The 18,796-nt window shown below is 34.8% G+C and overlaps 1 protein-coding gene across 1 annotated transcript in view; it reads left to right on the forward strand.

The window, feature by feature from the left end:
* Positions 1-15,746, forward strand: part of CCDC170 (coiled-coil domain containing 170) — a 53,084-nt gene extending 37,338 nt beyond the window's left edge. Inside the window, exons 8-13 of the mRNA XM_062573056.1 lie at positions 845-1,162; positions 6,152-6,352; positions 9,122-9,295; positions 10,391-10,633; positions 11,498-11,734; positions 15,483-15,746. Of these exons, the coding sequence (XP_062429040.1) occupies positions 845-1,162; positions 6,152-6,352; positions 9,122-9,295; positions 10,391-10,633; positions 11,498-11,734; positions 15,483-15,683 (1,374 nt within the window). The 3' untranslated portion in view covers positions 15,684-15,746. The remainder of the gene's footprint in view (positions 1-844; positions 1,163-6,151; positions 6,353-9,121; positions 9,296-10,390; positions 10,634-11,497; positions 11,735-15,482) is intronic.
* Positions 15,747-18,796: the final 3,050 nt, after the last annotated feature.

The following is an 18,796-nucleotide window of genomic DNA, read 5'->3' on the forward strand; positions in this document are numbered from 1 at the left end:
TGAGATATTTTTCTTTCATATTTCTTTTATCATTTGCCTTTGTGTCATTGGTCAGGATACACAGTTCTGTCTGTCTGCTCTGCTATCTTGGGCCAATAATTTATATAAAACATATATCTTTTTCTACTTCCAAATGGAGTCTTGATTCATCAGAAGAGAAAGGAAAAATTACTTTTAAATGGTCTGAGCTTCAAATGAAAATTGTGGCTGTCAGAGGCTAATGAGAACCATGACAAAAGAATATTTATTCTTTAAGGTGAAATTGTTATTTAAGCATTTTCACTTTATTTTATGCTGTTTTAACATTTTCTCTCTCTCCCCCCCCCCTTTTTTTTAATTTGTTCCTACCTTCCTACCCGTTCACTGTTTCTGTACACATAAATAATCTCAGAAATGTTTGTCACATTTAGGAAAGTTTAATTCTATTCTTAACACTATATTTAAACGTTTTATGTGCATTCATTCTTTTTCTTCCCAGATGTGCTACTTCGGCTTTGTTTGTATTATATTTTGTTCACTACTGAGTTTCAAAGTATCATTTTCTGAATGAAAATATAATCTAGCAATTGTTTCACAACCTCAAATTATGTTTAACCTGCAAATTTCGTCCATGTATTAATCTTGCAAGTCACTGCAAAGGTTAATCTACAGTGTGATTACAGTATCTTTTGGGCTTTCATTAATTTCAGTGGGAGTTCTCCTGTGAAGCTCTGATGTTCTTGGCCCCATATAAACAATACAGGTCCTAATTCCTCTAGTTGCAATACTAACTTCTGACGTGCTGCCTGCTTTGGGGAGTTCTAAAAGACTTTAAAAGTCTGATTTAATCTTTCATGTGTCTTAGGATCTTGACAATGCCGTAATAGCAAGACAGAGTTTGGAGACTGAGATCAGTACCCTCCAAGACAAACTGACGGCTAGCCAGAAAGCTTGGGAAGCCTCAAAGGAAGAACTGCACAATCTGAAGAGATCTTCCAGCGAGCTAGATGGAAGTTTGAAGAACAGCCTAGAAGAGGCCAAGACTGCTCAAAACTCTTTGGTTTCTTTTAAAGAGCAAATTGCTACCCTACTCAGCAGTAGATCTGCAATGGTTAAATCTTCTGAGAAGGCCATTTTGGAGAGGATCCGAGAAATAAACTGCAAAGAGGAGAGTAAAGAAATAGTAAGTGAGCAACTACTAGATTTTCCCAAGTTTTTTGTATTTATTCTCCTTAGCTCTTTTCTGTCTTATTTATCTGTTTAGTGTTGGTTTTTTCTCCTTAGATTTTGAAATTAGTTATTGGTAATTTACTTGTCTGATTTGATTTTAGGACAAAAGTATATATGTTTTATTACACAAGAAGAGATCAGGAATGAAATAAATAATAAATACTGTTAATGAGGGAAGACAAGGAATGTTTTTTTGGTTAAAACGTTGAAACTTGGTTTCAGTGCCTCTTAGCAGACTTCAGTGGCAGCATGGTCACTAGGATTTAGATGAACATCTTAGCAAGTATTGTTACAATTGTGACCTCAAGGACTGGACTATTTCTCAAAATTATATCTCAAAGACATAACTGATGAGGTGCACAGTTGTCTGGGGCAACTCCTTTCCCTCCAGTCCTCAAAGCCTGGACCTAGAAAATGCGTTTTTACACTTCCAGTTAAACATTGTTGAAACTGTAACTTTTCACCATTCAGGAGAAAGGCAATAGCAAGGCAGACAAGCATTCTGATGCTTCTGATTGGGGGATTTTGGCTGGTTTTGTAAAGGAAGGGTATGTACAGGAAGAGAAGGGACAGCTCAGGAAGGAGGTGAGTCAGTGTGCTAAGTTAGGATAGCAAATCAGGCTTCAGCACAGTGTGAACAACATCTGTATTCAGCCCTGACTGACTGTTAGTCAGAATACTGAATTTCTCTCGTGTTTATATGGACATATATTCCTTTTGTGAGCACAATGTTGTCAGAGAGGAGTGTTATTTAGTTAAAAAAAGTGATACTAAATCAAAAGCTGTTTCTATCGAACTGCTAAAAAGCAACTTTTGTGTCCTTGCCACACTTTAAGATTCTAGCATCTCCCATTGATGAGACGCTTTTTAAGTTAGCAAAGACTGTATGTTTTTTATTCTGTCCATGACTGAAAACATTTCTTGTAAATAGCCCAGTGCATTTTAATTATTTTGTTTTTTAAAAAAAACAGCTCTTCTAAACCTTAGTTTGAAAGCCAGTGTGCCAAATTTCAATGAAAAGAGATGAGCTTTGTGGAAGTGTTTAATGTCTTTACAGTTTTGCTGTAATGTATCAGTGTATTGTTGTCATAAAATGCTTCAGAACTGAAGTCTAATGGGAATTTTATGTGCATACATGTTTATATTATTTGCTGCTCGGCATACAGGGCACTCAGTTGAGATGTTGCTTAGTTTGACAGCTGCTGAGAAAGGGAAGTTTAAGTTGACTGGCAGTTACTGGGCAAAAGGTTTTGCTGCTGGGAAATGATTTTAAGGTGACATGTATCTTATATAAGGCTCAGCTGTGGCTAAGTTGTTCCACTGAACAGTTGTTAGTTTCTTTGCTGGTATACTACAGTATGTAGATATTTACATACTAGTTGTTTCAGTTCTTATTGTTCCTGATTTTATTACTCAATATTATTCAACATACTGGTTTGCCCACTTGATCATTTTGCAGACTGCTAGTGTGGGAGAGATTCAAGCTCAGTCTTTATTTCGTTTTCCAGTTTCTTGAGAGGAATGTGTCTAGTTCTCCAAGTAACAGCACTGTTTCGAAAAAGTCGTTCTGTTACATGGAACTACTATAAATTACATAAATAATTAGCTGTTCTTCCTGGACATGCACAGTAATAATCAGTTTTCATTCTGAACAAGAATAGCGATTATTTCTATTTTAGAGGTAAAGAAACTGAAGTTTCTAAGATTTTTATGGAAAAACTACCTGTTTTCTGAATCTACTTGGTTTCTGTGCTTTAACCTTCACTCTCTCAGAAAGACCTATTGACCCTTGCAATAGGAAACAGCTACAATTTTGGCCTGAAAACAGACATCTGTTTTCAGCATTTTTGCTATCAAAATTAAATATATGTGCTAAAAGGAAGCCTTTATCACTAAGACAGAGCAAGTGTCAGCTTTAACTTGCTGCTGCCTGCGCTGTGCATCTAAGATGCAGGTCTTGCCGTTGCCTTGTTTAGTTGATCTATGTCAGATACATCTAGCATACCATTGCTGCTTCTGCTAGCAAATACAGCAATTGCCTGCTAATACGTAAAGCAATACTCCCAGAATGTTAGTCCATTCTCAAACAATTTTGTGGCTCAGGAAGTTTCTGAACAATAAGTATTATCTCTAAGTGTAATATTGCTTGGTGAATTTAGTCCTTGAAGTTGAATACTGAAGTTTTGTGGATGATTGTATTTACCAAATGTATTTGATAATGTTTAATGTTTTACTGCTATGACTCAAAGATCTGGGAAAATTTGTCTGCATTGCCCTGAAGTGAACTATGTTACTAAAGCATTGCTGGCATCTATTCCTAGGAGGGTTTCCCATATTAAGATTAAGGAATTTGAAATAACCTTTTTGTTAGACACGTTTAAGCAGATTTGTAACAGCAAATAAAATTATAGCTGAAACTACTCTTTCTCCTGACTAACCTGCCCATCTGAGATAGGAACAGCTGATCCAATCATAAATTGTCTTAATTGTATCAGTTTTCAGCCATGTATAGTGATATAACAGACTCCAAAAGGCCAAAATTGATTAGGCTCTACCACTGCTCCTACTGAAATCTCCTATTACTCTTTTTGACAAAATTCTTAGTGATTTTAATTACAATGTCATTAGTACTTATTTGATTTTAGGATCTATCTGCTTCTCCTTTGCTGCCACAACAGAGCTCTATACTGTTGTATCCATGCATATGTTTGTGCGCATGTTGCAACTTGTAATCCATCTGTGTAACATTTTGAGGAAGATTGGTGATGATACATGCTTGGGTTTTGTTATATACTTTTTCCAAAGAACAGAACAAGTGGAAAATAATTTGACAAGTAAAGTTAAACATTGATAAATTCCAAGTACTACAGATATCATTTATATTTTCTTCTCCACTTTTTTTCTAATAATTCCTCACACTCTAGTTGCTTTTTTTGATCACTGGTAAGCCATAAGTCAGTATCTGTATGACACTGTATATATCCATGATGCTACTACATTCTGAATACCACACAAAGTTGTGATAATCTTCTCCCCCTCCCCCCAAACATTTAAAAAGGACAATAAAGTGTCTAGAGGCTTCCATGAAAGAAAAGATTCAAGGTAAAAATTTTTCAGCTTGGAATAGTGAGTAGGATGCAGTAAAGCAAAATACAACTGCAAGTTATAAGGACAATAAGAGCAGTGGCAGCTCTAATGCTTTCCAGCTGATGGAGATCTCAAAAAGTTTTGTACTAGATGCATGTGTGTGCATATAAAACAGGAGAAGTTTAAGATAATGTCTTACAAAACAAGAACAGTACAACTTATTGCTGCTGTAAAAACTCCCTCCTCTAGAAGTGAGTATTTGGAATTTCTTGTAAGACAAGAAATAAGTGTCATCCAAGTAAATTAGCTGATAGCCACTTTAAAATAAACAACAGGAAATGCCTTTCTTTACACACTGCTTAATTGAACCACACAAATCATTGGCACAGGAAATTATAGGAGTTCAGAACTGCAGAACCAAAAATACGGCCTTAATAAACAATTGGAGAAAGGCACAGCTAATAAGGGTGCAACTCTGTTTCAGGAAATCCCTAAACTGTTGATTGCTCATATGATAAAGATGAAAACCACTCCTGGATGCTCTTGAAGACAAACTAAAAGCCTGATGACTTTGTATCACGCCCTTTATGATAGTTTGTATGTTTATGGTCTTCTGAAGCACATAAAACCCCCATGCAGCTGGTCTAACTGTAGATGCACTCTGCAGCCTGATAAAGGGATTTGGTATTCTCTGACAGCAACACCTCTGTGTAGGCCCAAGTTACCAAAAATCTGTGTTTGCTACTGAGAGATATATATGATGCAGAACAGCTTAAGATGTATGTGTGGGTTCTTACAGTTTTATTATTGTTTAGTAGTTTACACCACTGTACAAGCAACAGTAATTTCTCAGTGTTTTTCAGGGAGTTTTGGTGCAAACTGTTGTTTGTATTTAATTGTGACTGAAGTTGGAAACCTTTGTATGCCATTAAAATTAATGGAAATTTTGCATGCTTATTCATTTTACTAACATGAGGTAAACAGATGTTTAAAATTAAGAGACTATTTGGAGATGAGTATCTGAAAACTGAGTTACAAATGCCCAACAATGAATTATCTAACCAAACAATTGTATGACAGTAAAACAGGAGAGAGGGAAAGAGGGAAGCAAGCAATTTTTTGAATAAAGCTAGTAACTTGGTTTATGGCAGTGGTATAATTAGATGTTGCCAAGCATTAATCTGTAAATACTTTACTATTTAAAAACCATTACACTGTACACCAGTTGCAAATTTAAGTGTGGAGCTATAACTGTTTTCAGAATCATCATATTTCTTGTTGTAGGATTTTTTATCCTTTTAGCTTTACAGAAAAAAAATTAGCAAAACATTTTGGTTAAGTGCCCTTTAAAAACATTGTTAGCAGTTGAAAAGGACTCCTCTGAGACTTATTCTTATCTAAGTTCTTGTCTACATATTGTGTGTGTTTTCTAAAATGCTCTTATCTATTTTTTCCACTCAACTTCATGATAGACTGGAGATCATATATGGCCCTTTTTTAAAGGAAGCTATTTGACTGCCAGGTATTACTGGTTAGCTAGTGTCTTTGGAATGTTTGTGTCTAAATTAGTTTAAATTGAAATAGTTGTTTAAAAATACTTGCTCCTTTTAGTTGATTGACTCATCTTAGTTATAGTTTCTGTTGTTCATTATTTTATTGGGTGTCTCACACATAGCCACTTCTGCCATTTTCTCCTGGTGGTTACAATAGATTTTTCTCTTTTTGCCTTTTAAAATTAATGTATTTTAAAGAGATTTTTTTACCTTCTTTCTAACAATTTGATAGTGGGTCTTTCATATCTTTCCAACACTTCTGCACCCACCTAACACTGTCTCTTGGTTTGTTTGCTCCCTAGATGGTATCTCAGCTTGAAAATCAAATAGCTAAATTGACTGAAGCTTTGGAAAATCAGACCACATCGTACCAGGAAGCTCTGGAGAGGAGCAAGAAAGCTGAGAAACTATCTGAGACTTTCCAAGATGAACTGAAACATTTGGAAGAAGAATTGCTGTCCAGAGATATGATGCAAGATGGTTTGAAGCTTGAGAAACAAAAGGTAGTTGCATAGGTTTTTACTTTTGTATAAAAGTTAGTAAAGCCAGAGATAGTTAATTGTATTGCATTGATTAGCTTGAGTATTACAGTACTGCAAGTAATGTGAATTAGCAAAGTAAAGGATGCGTGGATTAGTAATATCTTTTCTTTGGCTAATAGTTTTAGTTGGAAAAAGAGATGTAAGAGTATATCAGAAAACCTTTAAGGGTTCTCTAATCTCAAAGCTACTGCATCACTCTCTTGTATATTATTTGGTCTGCAGCATCTCAAGGTCCTGCAGTCCTAGCTGCTTTTATAGCCGTAGACCACTGTGTCTACCAAAATAGTTCTACTAATAGTGTGAATGAACATGCTCTTTTTTGGAACATATCCACATTTCAAGAGTTTGAAAAATGGCATAATACTTTGACAACTAAACCAGCCATTCAATATAGTTAAGAAGAGCAAAGCGGATGGTAAATAGTAGCATGTTATGAAGCTGAGATCAGTGCTTCAGTGAGTAATTGTTGAGCTTGCAAAGAACTAACAATTTGATGCTGTTTTGTATTAGTCTATAATACAACAACTTTTATGAATAAAGCATCAACTGCCCTGGGAGCAAACAGGAAATAGAATTTCTTCCCCTCTGCTTCCTCTGAAGAACATGTGGCCTTAGTTTCTTATTTTTTCTCTAGGTGTTGCTGCAATAAAGAAATCTTTGCAGTTCTATTCTGTTAGTGAACGGCGTCAGTGCTTCTGCAGCTGTTGTTTTTAACTTTTTGAACTGGAAGCAGTGTGAAACAAATAAAGATTCTTGCCACTTTTATCATTGTGGGCTCAAGCAACAGTTACAGAACTGACCAGGAATATTTTATCTTTTCATTTGTGATTTTCCTCTGTTGTTACTTTGAAAGGATTATAAGCAGCAACAGAAATATCAGTTGCCTTCAGTTTTAATTTATGCTTTCTTACACATCTAAGAGAAAATAGACAAAACTAATCTAAATTTCACCAAAATGTATAGAGAAATTCTCCAGCAGTCCACGGATTGCTTGGTGTAAATTGAAAGACTGAAATATTTCTATAAAATGGTATAATTTGTTCCACAGAGACAGAAAGAGGGAGAAAAGATCTTTGCATTGTGTATAGCACTGTGGTGCCATATTCTTACTTATAAGTTCAGGAAGAAATGAGAGGCAAATTTGCTAAATGTACCTGGGGAAAGGTTGCGGGGAGGGGGGGGGGACACGGGGAGCAGAAGGGACCTAACGTGGTAAGAAAACACTGTGTTCTCCAACACACAAGGAGTAGGATTTGATGACAATGATTTAATTAGCAGAATACACATTATAACAAGTATAGTTCCAGTTCTTTGAATATATATTTCAGGAAAGTAGAGGAAGCTTTTTAGAGTTTTTTTTTGATACAGTTCTGGAAAAAAGCTTATAAGAAACAGAATTAATTGACAATATAAAGGTAGAATTAAGTGAAAATGTTTCTAGCAAAGGAGTGAAAACAATGTGAAATAGAAGATGATCTTCAGAAAAGCAGCCTTCAGTAAAGTTAGAAAACAGAGAGCGGTCTCTTGACTGAGAAGAAAAGGGTAGGTTAATAAGCATTTATTGAACAAAACTGTGTTAGAGCACAGCAAAAACCACTTCCAGGGCAAAGGAAAGGCAGGAAGGATAGTGAAATCCCAGCATATTTGCATCAAGAGTGCCTTAAATGATCAGAAAATTGGACAGAAATTGTATAAATGTGGAAATATATGGCTAAAGTTGAGTATAAAGGAATAACATATGTGTACAGATAGAAATCACATCAGGATGCAAAATGATTGAAAGCTGAAAACAAGGAAAACAGAAAAAGATTAAATATACCAAAAGTTAGAGAAAATGAAGGAAAATATGGTTCTTACTGAAAAGAAGAAATTCAGTTTTCATAAAAGATGCTAATTGTGACCAGGGAAATAATGTAATTTTTAAAGGGCTAATAAGACAGGATAAAAAAGGGAGGAAAAAAGAAAAAGGGGGAAAAAAAGATTAAATAATATTTGATATGCTGTATGTATTCACATCAGTACACAAGATGAAATAAATGTTAGAGCAATTAAAATTTTATTTGAAGCAATTTCTAAATTAATAACCATTATGTCTAGGATTTGCTTTTCCAAAGTAGGGCAAAATATTGGCTGTATTAACTTTCCTATGTCTCTTCATACTATATTGGATCTCCTCTGGCATCCCTGTGATTGTTTTTATCTATGTTAATCAGCCAGAGCTCCCAGCAGTGGGCAGGCATTTCGAGTTAAGGGAGAAGACTGTGGCTGTCCTTTCTTCCTCCTGCCTGCCAGTGCCTGCTCGTGTAGAACAGCAGAGGCACAGAACGCTACTGTAGTCAGAAGCATACACACACATGCCTAGTAGCTTTCTCGCTGTAGAGGAGGAAGAGACAGGCTGGTCTTGCAAAGAAGATAAAGATACTAGGTCCAGGGACTTATGAACAAAATAAATGTTGATTGAAAAAGCGCAATTGAAGAACTGCAGATTTATCAGGATATTATTATTATTGTTATTACAAATAAGTATTATAAATATAAAAATATAAATAATATAAAAAGTATTACAAATATAAAAAGGTATTATAAAAAGATATATAAATCCTTTCAGTTCTGGATAATGATTGTTGGCTGTATTAGTTGGTTACCAGTTTAGGGGGAATTATTTTAAATTATACTGTGGGACTTTTAATGAAATTTTATTATCCTTTTCTCATTTTTTCATACCTTTAGTATCTGAAGTTTCTGGAACAACTTAATGAGAAGATGAAGCTGGATAGTATAGCAGCGGAGGTTGGATTTGATATGAATGTGGATGCAATTCTAGCTCGGGTAGAACAGTTAGTGAAACTGGAAGGTGATGCAGTGATTGAAAATAAGACTATGGCATATAGCCTAAGAAGGAAGGTAGGCAAAAAAAGATGTATTCTTACTGTTTGTTTCAAAGATTACATTGTTATGATTTTTTTTTTATGATAGCTTGCTAGAGACAGAAGCCTTGAGGCTTTATTACATAAAGAGAAGATAGTAAACATTTTTGCAAACTGTGCAACCAAACTGCATGTTAAAACAATTAAAACTGCCAGTCAGTTACATGATACTGCTTCTCACAACTTCTGCAAAAAAAGTTATAGTATGCATATTTATATATTTTTTTCAATATATATTTGTAATATATATTTTTAAATGATTACTGACAATATTTAAATCTCAAAGGATCTCCTGGGAAGGAAGACGTTGCATCAACTTCTCTAGAAACTAGTATAACACAGGTTGTACTTCACTAAGGATTTCAACATTTCTAACAACAATTGTGCCCTTTTAGGAATCTTGATAATCTGTCCAAGTTGGATTTAAAATCATACTATAGATTTTCTGAAAGTAATTACCTCTCTAGTGGGGAGGATGTTCTGGAGTAAACCTCATAGTTCACAGAATGGAGGTAAGCAGCAGACCGGTAGTTCTCTGAGCACCAAAATTAAGAAACTAAGCTGTGGGACTTTGTTTTGCAAGAGTGTATTAAAGCTTTCTTATTTCTGTATGTTGACTCTGCTTCTTACACACTGGCCTTAATAAACTACTTAAAGATGGGAATATCTTTAACTATGACCACTTAAATCACTGTTTGCTTAATGAATGTGTCTTTAACCTCTTGCATTTGATCTGAGACAGTCTCAGATGTCATATTATATTCTCATAGAATAGGAGTCTATATGTAAATCCACTCTAAAGACTGGTGCACAGACTTAAGGACAGTGAAGTACAATGTATTAATAGTAATATAAGAGGTATCATGTCAGTGTGTGTATTCACACTATATGTATATATGGTTTGTATAGGTATATATTTGCATATGTATATACTGCTTTACAGAGTTTTCAAAAGAGGACTGGGAATTCAGGTTAAACATGGAACAAGGAAAATAAATTTATGTAACTATCTGTGTAGAACCATTGTCTTTTGCAAATACTCTTTTAAATGTCCTTGTGGTTTTAAAACTAGTTGAAGACTCAGAAAGAAAAACTTGAAAGTAAAGAGTTGCACATGAACCTTCTGCGGCAAAAAATCTCCCAGCTGGAAGAAGAAAAGCAAGTAAGGACAGTCTTAGCTGTGGAGCGGGATGAGGCCAATCTCACCATCAGAAAGTTACATAAAGTGATAGAGAGGTTACAGCAGCAGCTTGATCTGGCAAAGGAAACTAATACTGATCTCAAAGCTAAGCTGTCTGAAACTAATGAACTTAAGGTGAGTTAAAAGGTTACATTTGTGCTTCCGTCTATTTTTCTATTTCAGTTTAATACAGCTGTAGTTCATTTACAGTACAAGTGTTCATGGAGAACTGCTCAAATGCATTTAGGTTGGGAAAACAAATATATTACAATGTTTTGGATATTTTGCAGTCTGTCTTGGTACACTAAATAGCGTCTGTAAAGCACAAGGTAATTCAAATTTATAAGAAAAATATAATCCCTTCCTCTCCTCTCAGTATGGCTGCAATGTTTTATTTTTGCATAAATAGCTCACAGAAAATCTATTCTGACTAATAGTGGGGAAAAGAGATTTTTTTTTCACATAAAACAGGCAAAAATAATTTTCATTGTTTTTGTGTTTTATTATCTTGTGGTGGAAATAAACTATCTGCTCTAACTGGTGGAAAAAAGTAGTTTGCAATCACTGATAGCCTGCAACTACTGGAACTAGGGAAGGTTGATTTTGTGTGACTTTGTGTCTTATGGCTGATTAACTGAAGTAGGTAAGTAGGTGCAAATTCCAGTGGAAGGATTTTCTCTGGCGAAACACTTGGAAACTCTCATGTTGATTTTCCAGTGGCTAGCAGAGAATGAACTTGCACTGAAAGCTTTTGTATGTTCAGTTACCTCTTTTCCTGAAAGCCAGTAGAAAATTAACTGTCTTTGAAACAATAGTCTTCCTGTGAATTCAGTTGAAATTAGCCAATATGCTTCAAAAACTTTTCAGTTCACTGGTACATGTGATTTCCTCAAGAATCCATAAGAAACCACGTTAAAATGTGTGTTCTTAGTTAGCCATTTTTGTTATTTGTTCTTCTTAGATGAAAACATGTGAAGGATTTAACATTTATTATTGTAGATCAAAACTCTGGAGCAGAACAGAACAATAGAAGAACTTAGTAAGTCCCAAGGCAAATTACAAAGAATGAAAGAAAAGGCTGAGAAACAACTTACCTCTGTCAAATCAGAACTTCACTTAAAGGAACATAAATCTAATGACGATAAAGAAAAGGCCAAAATTATGTTAGAAGCAGTTACCAGTGAAATGAAGGTGCTTAAAACAACCCTTACAGAAGTAGCAAAGAGAGAGAGACAGGTAGGTGTATACTTGCTTCACAAGTGCTAAATGTCATTCAGAACATAAGTGTGGTATAGCTAGAACAGCTATCCAGCTGTGCTGAAAACTTGTGTGAACACTCATAAATGAGGAAATACTAGCTCAGGTGAAAGCAGTAATTTGACCTAAAGTGGCAATTATGACTCTGAGAGGTAAAGTGCTTCAAGTTATACCTGCAATAGAATGAAAGATAAATATATGCCTTATTTTGTTTGTGCACTGCAACATACTCAATTTACATCCCATTTTGGAGAAGATGGATAAAAATTCTTCAGAATCTTATCTTTTTTTTTTAAGATAAAGCTTTTCATGTATCTTAGATGCAAAACTTACTTACGTATTGCTATGAATAGGCCATAAATTCAAAGAACACAAATGTATTTCTGGGTTAATAAAACATTTAACTTACAGCTCACCAGAGTCCAAAATCACCTACATTACACAAACCATTTGAGTACTTGCAGGTGGAATCATACTGCTAAACTGGGAGAAAAGCTGTTTGTAAAAAACCTAAGTCTTGTGCTCCTGCACTGTGAATCAGCAGTAATGTCATTTTGCTAATATGAGACTTTCCAGAGATATTCATAGCATGCTGTCCTGGATCTTACCAGTTTACTTAACTAAAATTTTAGCTTAAGATTTTGCGTGGTGTTGTTATATCAGATAATTCTTTCTAAAATCTCTTTCATTAATAAATGCATGAGTTTTTTCCATACATTTGTGTGTATATGTACTGTGAGAAAATTATCAGAAACTGAATTTGCCACGATCTAATGGAACTGTTGATGTAGATAGACTGACAGCTTGTACAAACATTTGCACATTTTTTCCTTTTATAATAAGGACTTTATTCGGTCCTAGTTTTCTTTTTTTTCTTTCCTTTTTTTTTTTTTTTTTTTTGATATAATAAGACATCCTTCTACTTTCCTATAGGTACAAGGTGCAAATGTAGCATCCCCTTCTTCCTCCTCTCCCCAGTCTTGGGTTAATGTCCTCCATTGCGTTCATCTTTTCTTCTCTTCTTTTACTTCAGATATTTTTACTCACTGGAGATGAGACACAAAGAAAATCTAGCAAGAGTGTTTATCTGTGCAGAAAATACTTCATTTTTAGTATTTATTGACATTTATCTTTTATTATTCCTCTCTTTTATTTCAAATTGTGACTAGCTTTGAAATATTAAGTGCTATTGAAGGAAGCCTTAAATAGAGGGTTATGTGGCACTCATTAGCTTATAGCATTTCAAGAAAATTGCTGTGTTCTTAATACCTATGTTGCACTGTTTTTAAAGCTGTAATACGTTTTTCATCTAAGGTTTTGTTAGATCCTTAAACGTTTTAGTACAAAATTTTAAAAGATGTTAGTGATGTGCATACGGTACTGTGCTTAGGAATATAAACATGCATTTTGCTTCATGTGAGGCATTCTGTAGAACTCTAAAAATAGTCCAATGTATATCTTCTGTTGCTTTTGTTTGTTTTTTTTAAAAAACTGAGATTGAAGTTCCTTGGCTTGGCATTTTTGCATCCAAGAGTGATGGTGCTCTTTGTCAGTTTGTGTAGAGAGAGTGTTTTTTTTTTTTTTTTTTTTTTTTTTTTTTTTTTGGTAGCCAATACTTTTGCTACCTTTTCTTTGAACTGCAGCTTTGTCTGTGCTGTACTTTATCTGCCACAATATAATCATCAGAAAAGTTTTATTTATTTATTTTTTAAGTGTTACTCCCTTAAAGTGGAAAAAAAATCCTTAATTTAAAATTCATATAGTGGATGGCTTAAAGGATTTAAGGACTGTGTGTCCTTACATGCCTTGCTGATGAATGTCATTGAATATATTTTATATATTCACATATTGAAAATATTTATTGACCAATCAATATAACTGTGAAGTTATGACCTGCTTTTTCCATGAAAAGTAGAATGAGATGATTCCATACATCCTTTAATTTGTATCTGTTTCCTCTGGCAAAATTTTACTAGCTCATTAATCAGTGTCCATCCTTCACATAAAAATATGATTGTTCAGCTGGGTATACTCACCATTGTCCTAATTAAACTGAACAGCTTAGAATGATAAAGATAAGGCATCAGTTGATTAGTTGTGTAGGCAGACATCTTATAGTAGTCTAATTATTCCAAAGACTGGATCCTTACAAGGGGAGTGTCCTTTTCTTTTCCCCACATAAAGTATTAATGTAAACAAATTCCAGCTCTGCTGCCTGTTTGATCTGTCTATGATCCAGATGTTTAAGAAACCCTTAGCTTCCACTATGTTGTACTTTTCTAGCATACTGCTAGCGCATCATGTCAGTTATCTACAGGTTTGGTACAGGCACTGAAGAGAACATATGGGAGCTTTTTTTTGATGTTACGTTGTGTTGCAGCATTTCACCCAAGGTGTTGTACTGCCTTAAGACAGACTGGGGTAAAGCGAACTGTCTCTGGCAAAATCTTGGTGTTGAGACCTTGCTTAATATCTTGCTTCAGGATCTGGCCTTCATATTACAGGGTTAGGGTTATAGGGTTTTTTGCTACTTGCTTCAAATATGATATTGTCTTGGGATTCTGCACAATATTCTTGGGGATGGCCATGTATTTTAGGGGCACTTTTATTTCTGTTCTTGCTCCTCCTTACCTATAACTCTCAAAGTTGAGTGCAGTGAATGTTACCACAACAGAGCATGAGTCTGACTTCTTGATGGTTTGTGAAGTTTCTGTTACTGTGGGGTCTCCGTCAGGCTTGGGATATGAGACTTTGAAGTAAAAATAGGTAGCAACACAAGCCAATTTTATTTAATAGGAACTTTCTCCTCCTATGACTATGTGTTGATGATAAGGAGCATTAGAGCATTGGGGGGTTTTGTAATTCATAACCTATTTAAGAGGTGTTTAAGTTTAACTGATAGGACTTATATCTTGAGCTGAGGAGAGCAGCTCAGGGTTCATATTCATTTTGTCTCAAGTTTTTAATCTAGTTCCTGACAGGGTCACTAGTGATGACAGTTATTTGTGGTTTTATTTGACAGTTATTGTGTGTCTGCCTATTTGGAATTGAAAAGAGAAAAATGATTTCTTTAAGCACTTTGCCAAATAACCTTCATGTGATACGTTTTCAGCAGCTCTTCATAAAAGCAAAATGAATGTTTCTGAGGTTGCTGTCTGAATTTTGGCTGCATCCTGATTCCTAGTCAAAGAGAGACCCAGGGATGTGCCATTCCCTCATCTTTCCCCCGACGTCTTCCCTCCTGCCTTGGTTTTCCTGAGCAAACACAGGTTCAAGAGGAGTGGTGGCAGACAGGTCAGAAGCTCAATGTCAGGACAAGCACCTTAGCATGTGCTGTGGCATGTGCCTGCCATGTTTCCAGTTGTCTTATATAGTTTGCAGTCATTGAAGTGAAGTACAACTCCTCATTTTGCCTCAGCTTTCACTGTTGAATCAGTTAGAGAGGTATGCTTGTGATAAATACTGCAGAGCATTTCAAATTGTGAGGAAAAATTCCAAGATTCTTAGTATCCCAGCTTTTCACTTGTTTTGTTGTTTGAAGTATGCCCGAAAGGCTCCATCTCCATACTACTCAGTATTGAGCAATGGCAGAAATTCTTACCTTTTGCATTGCTAATACAAATGTTTGTATCTCTATGTATGCATATATATGTGCATATGTTTTTCCAGGAGTTTTCTTCACTTAATATTTAATTTATTAATGACTCTTTTCTGTTTGCTCTTGCAGCTGGCAGACTTCCGAGAGGTGGTCTCACGGATGCTAGGCCTCGATATTACCAGCCTAGCTCTTCCTGACTATGAAATCATCACACGTCTTGAAGGGTTGATTCAGTCTCATCACCACCATTTTTTCCCCTGTGTCTGCCTCAAAGATACAGCAAAGATGCAAGATGAACACTCGCAAAGAAACATACAGCTTCTTCACTGAAATACACATTTTGCAAGGAACCAGGACCAAGTGAAATTTTCTTTTCTTTTCTTTTCTTTTTCTTTCCCCCCCCCCTTTTTTTTTCATATTTGTACACATACATAGAAAACATTTGTGTTCCCTGCTCTACAGATACTTTCTTGAGCGGATTTTTAGTGTTTTGGTAGGGACTCTGAGTTGAATGGATAGTGTAAAGCCAATAGCCTGGAGATACCAAACGGGGAAAAAAAATCCTCGGCAGCTTAATATTTCAGCTACAAAAATGATAGACAATATATGAACAATATACAGCACTCAGTTTTAATGCAGAGGCATGGAAGGCATGGGCCAACCAAGACCACTTCACAGTTTTTAGAAGTATTCTCAGAAATGTCAGCTTCAGTGAATTCCTTATGCTTTACTCTGGGTGACAATGAAGAAATAAAATGGAGATGCTCCATCTTTTTCTCTTATGAAAGGGGTGTCTCAGTGTATTTTTATGCATAAGGACTTCAGCTTCAAGACGGTTGGAAATGAGAAGACTACCAGAGTTTTGGAATAAGTAATTCTTTCTTCATTTATTTTCTTTAGTCTACTACTGTGCCAAAACAAAAATTATGCCTTTTCGGGAAAGGCTCTTTCACAGTTATATGTCTGGGATGGCTATATATGGTAGAATTGCATGTTGCCCTTGGTTTTGATGCCTTGGAAGTTTTTCTTTTAGTTGCTATGTTCCTTGGGCAATTAATCATTAGGCAAAATAAATTGTGGTTCTTCTGAATTAATAAAAATTATATAAAAACCTTCATCCACTACTGGAAATAGTTGAATTAACAGAATATTTTAATTTCAGAAATTCTAAAACAATGATGGTGATGTCCAGAAATAACTTTTAATCAAAAAAACTGTGCATCTATCACCCTTTCTCTGTCATGTTAAACATTTTTTAAAAAAATTGGAACAATAAATCTGTTTTAATAGTTTTGTCTAAAGTCTGCGTTTTTAGTTGTGTCTTCCCATTCTACATTTCACGTGGATTTATAAAACAGTAAAGAAGACTTATCTATGTCTTTAGGAGCTTTGTGGACTTTCAGCAGTATCTCAGCAAGCGATATGCCATTCATTAAAACTGAGCAATCTATTTTAAGAAAAAATGAGACTTTTTAAAGAAAGTATGGTAATTTTGGTATCTAGCTATAGACTGAGAGCATTATAGATCGGTTTTATTTTGCTTCTCTGAAGTATCGTGACTCAGTGGGTGGTTCATAAGAAATACCAAGCTTTTGCAAAATTAGTGATTTAAGAAGATGGTAAATCATGTATTTTTATGTTCCAATGCTGCTTGGATTGTAACCAATTTCCTTTTTTTGCTTTATAAGGTAGCACTATTTTTAGGTAGATTTAATTAATGGAATGGAGGAAAACAATAATTTTAATTCACATAGACTTAAACCTAGGGAAGCATCACATTTTCAAAGTAAAATAGCAGACTTGAAGTACAAATATTTCTAGGCATGCTATATGGGGAATTTGGAGAGTGGAAAAGAATGTAATAATTTGCTAATTCTTCAAGAGAATGTGAATAGTTTCAGCTTGCATTTTGCTGGTTCTGTAGTTACGTATGACAGCAGAATCCTTTCCAACTGATTAGTGTTAGTGCCTCTTTCCTCTTCTCCTTGAATTATAAGTAAACAACAAAAACTGATTTCCTCATCACATTAATAAATACTATACAAAGCACAGACACTAAATTAAACAAACTGCATTAAGAAATTAGGTCCAATTAGTCCAGATACTAAAATCATAACTTTAAGAAATAGTCTCTGAGAGTTCAAAATATCAAGTATGTATGTATATTTAGCTGTATTTTATGGATAAATGAGATAATTTCCTAATGTCTGCAAAGGGACTTAAAAATCCACGTTCCTGTATCTGGACACCCAGTGATAAGCCGTGGAATCAGCAGCGAAGCCACAACCTCATGGAAGGCAGGAACGAAACTCTGCAGGTTACTTCAGGGGAGGTAGGTTTTTACAAGAAATTAGTAGTAAAGCTCATCTATTGTCTTCTGTGTTAAGCCAACAGTGTGTAGAACAAGGATTTTCTAATGTTGGCTTTGCTTTCTTTTCTTTCTTGTTTTTCCATAACACACAGATCCATGCTTTTTGAAATATTAATGCTATTGTAGTTTGCCAAGCGATATGAACCCTTAGATGATTGTTAATAATCCCGATATTTGCTTTTCTTTTGGAAGAGTGCTGATATCTTTGTTCACCTAGCCAAAGCAAATAACAAAACAAAAATAAAGCAGTAGTTTGACATGAACAAAGTTCAGGTGATTTTTGACCCATGCAATTTAATTAACCCTTGAACAAAGTTTAAACTGACTTGCAATCTTTTTTTAAGGTTTGCTTCATATAGTGTTGAACTCTCTCTACCCCACTTCCCCCCACTTCTGGTAAAACTGTCTAAAATTTTTTTTTTAAGTACTAAACAAAGATGCATTCAATAGAGGACAGATTTGATAGAAATCTCTGCAAAATTTTAAGATTGTGTCAGCAGACAAACACCCCTCAGAGTAGGTCATTATTTTTACTGGGTTTGTTTGTATTAATAAATGGTATGTAATTAAGAGTTTGCTGCTATTTTCTCAATTACTGTTTTACTGTGGTGAAGAAGTCTTGTCTTATAACAAAAATCTTGTCTTAAAATACATTTCAAAAATTATATGTAAAATCAGACTGATGCCATTAAAAGACTAGATTTTTGCTCCAAGTAGTGAGTAAATCAGTTCCAGTCACTTCTAATGAAGGCAACTACTTTAATCCAGATTGGCAATGTTAAAAAAAAAAAACAAAACTCAAGAAACAAAAATACTGCAGTTGTTGATATTGAAATAAAGCAATTTACATGCCATAAATGTTTGTACTAATAAAAACACAATGCAAAAGACATAGTGAGTGTTATGATGTTATAAGTATATTAAAATACATGCAACTGAAATTTTTGACTAAATAACGTATTGTCAATAATATATTCTTCAAAATGCAGGAATCAAAGCAGTAGAACCATGATTCATCAATGAAATTAAGTGCAAAACACCTAAATGCTTTGCTGAATTAGAATCTGGAAGA

Source organism: Rhea pennata, chromosome 3, assembly GCF_028389875.1.
Source record: "Rhea pennata isolate bPtePen1 chromosome 3, bPtePen1.pri, whole genome shotgun sequence".
Lineage (NCBI taxonomy): Eukaryota > Metazoa > Chordata > Aves > Rheiformes > Rheidae > Rhea > Rhea pennata.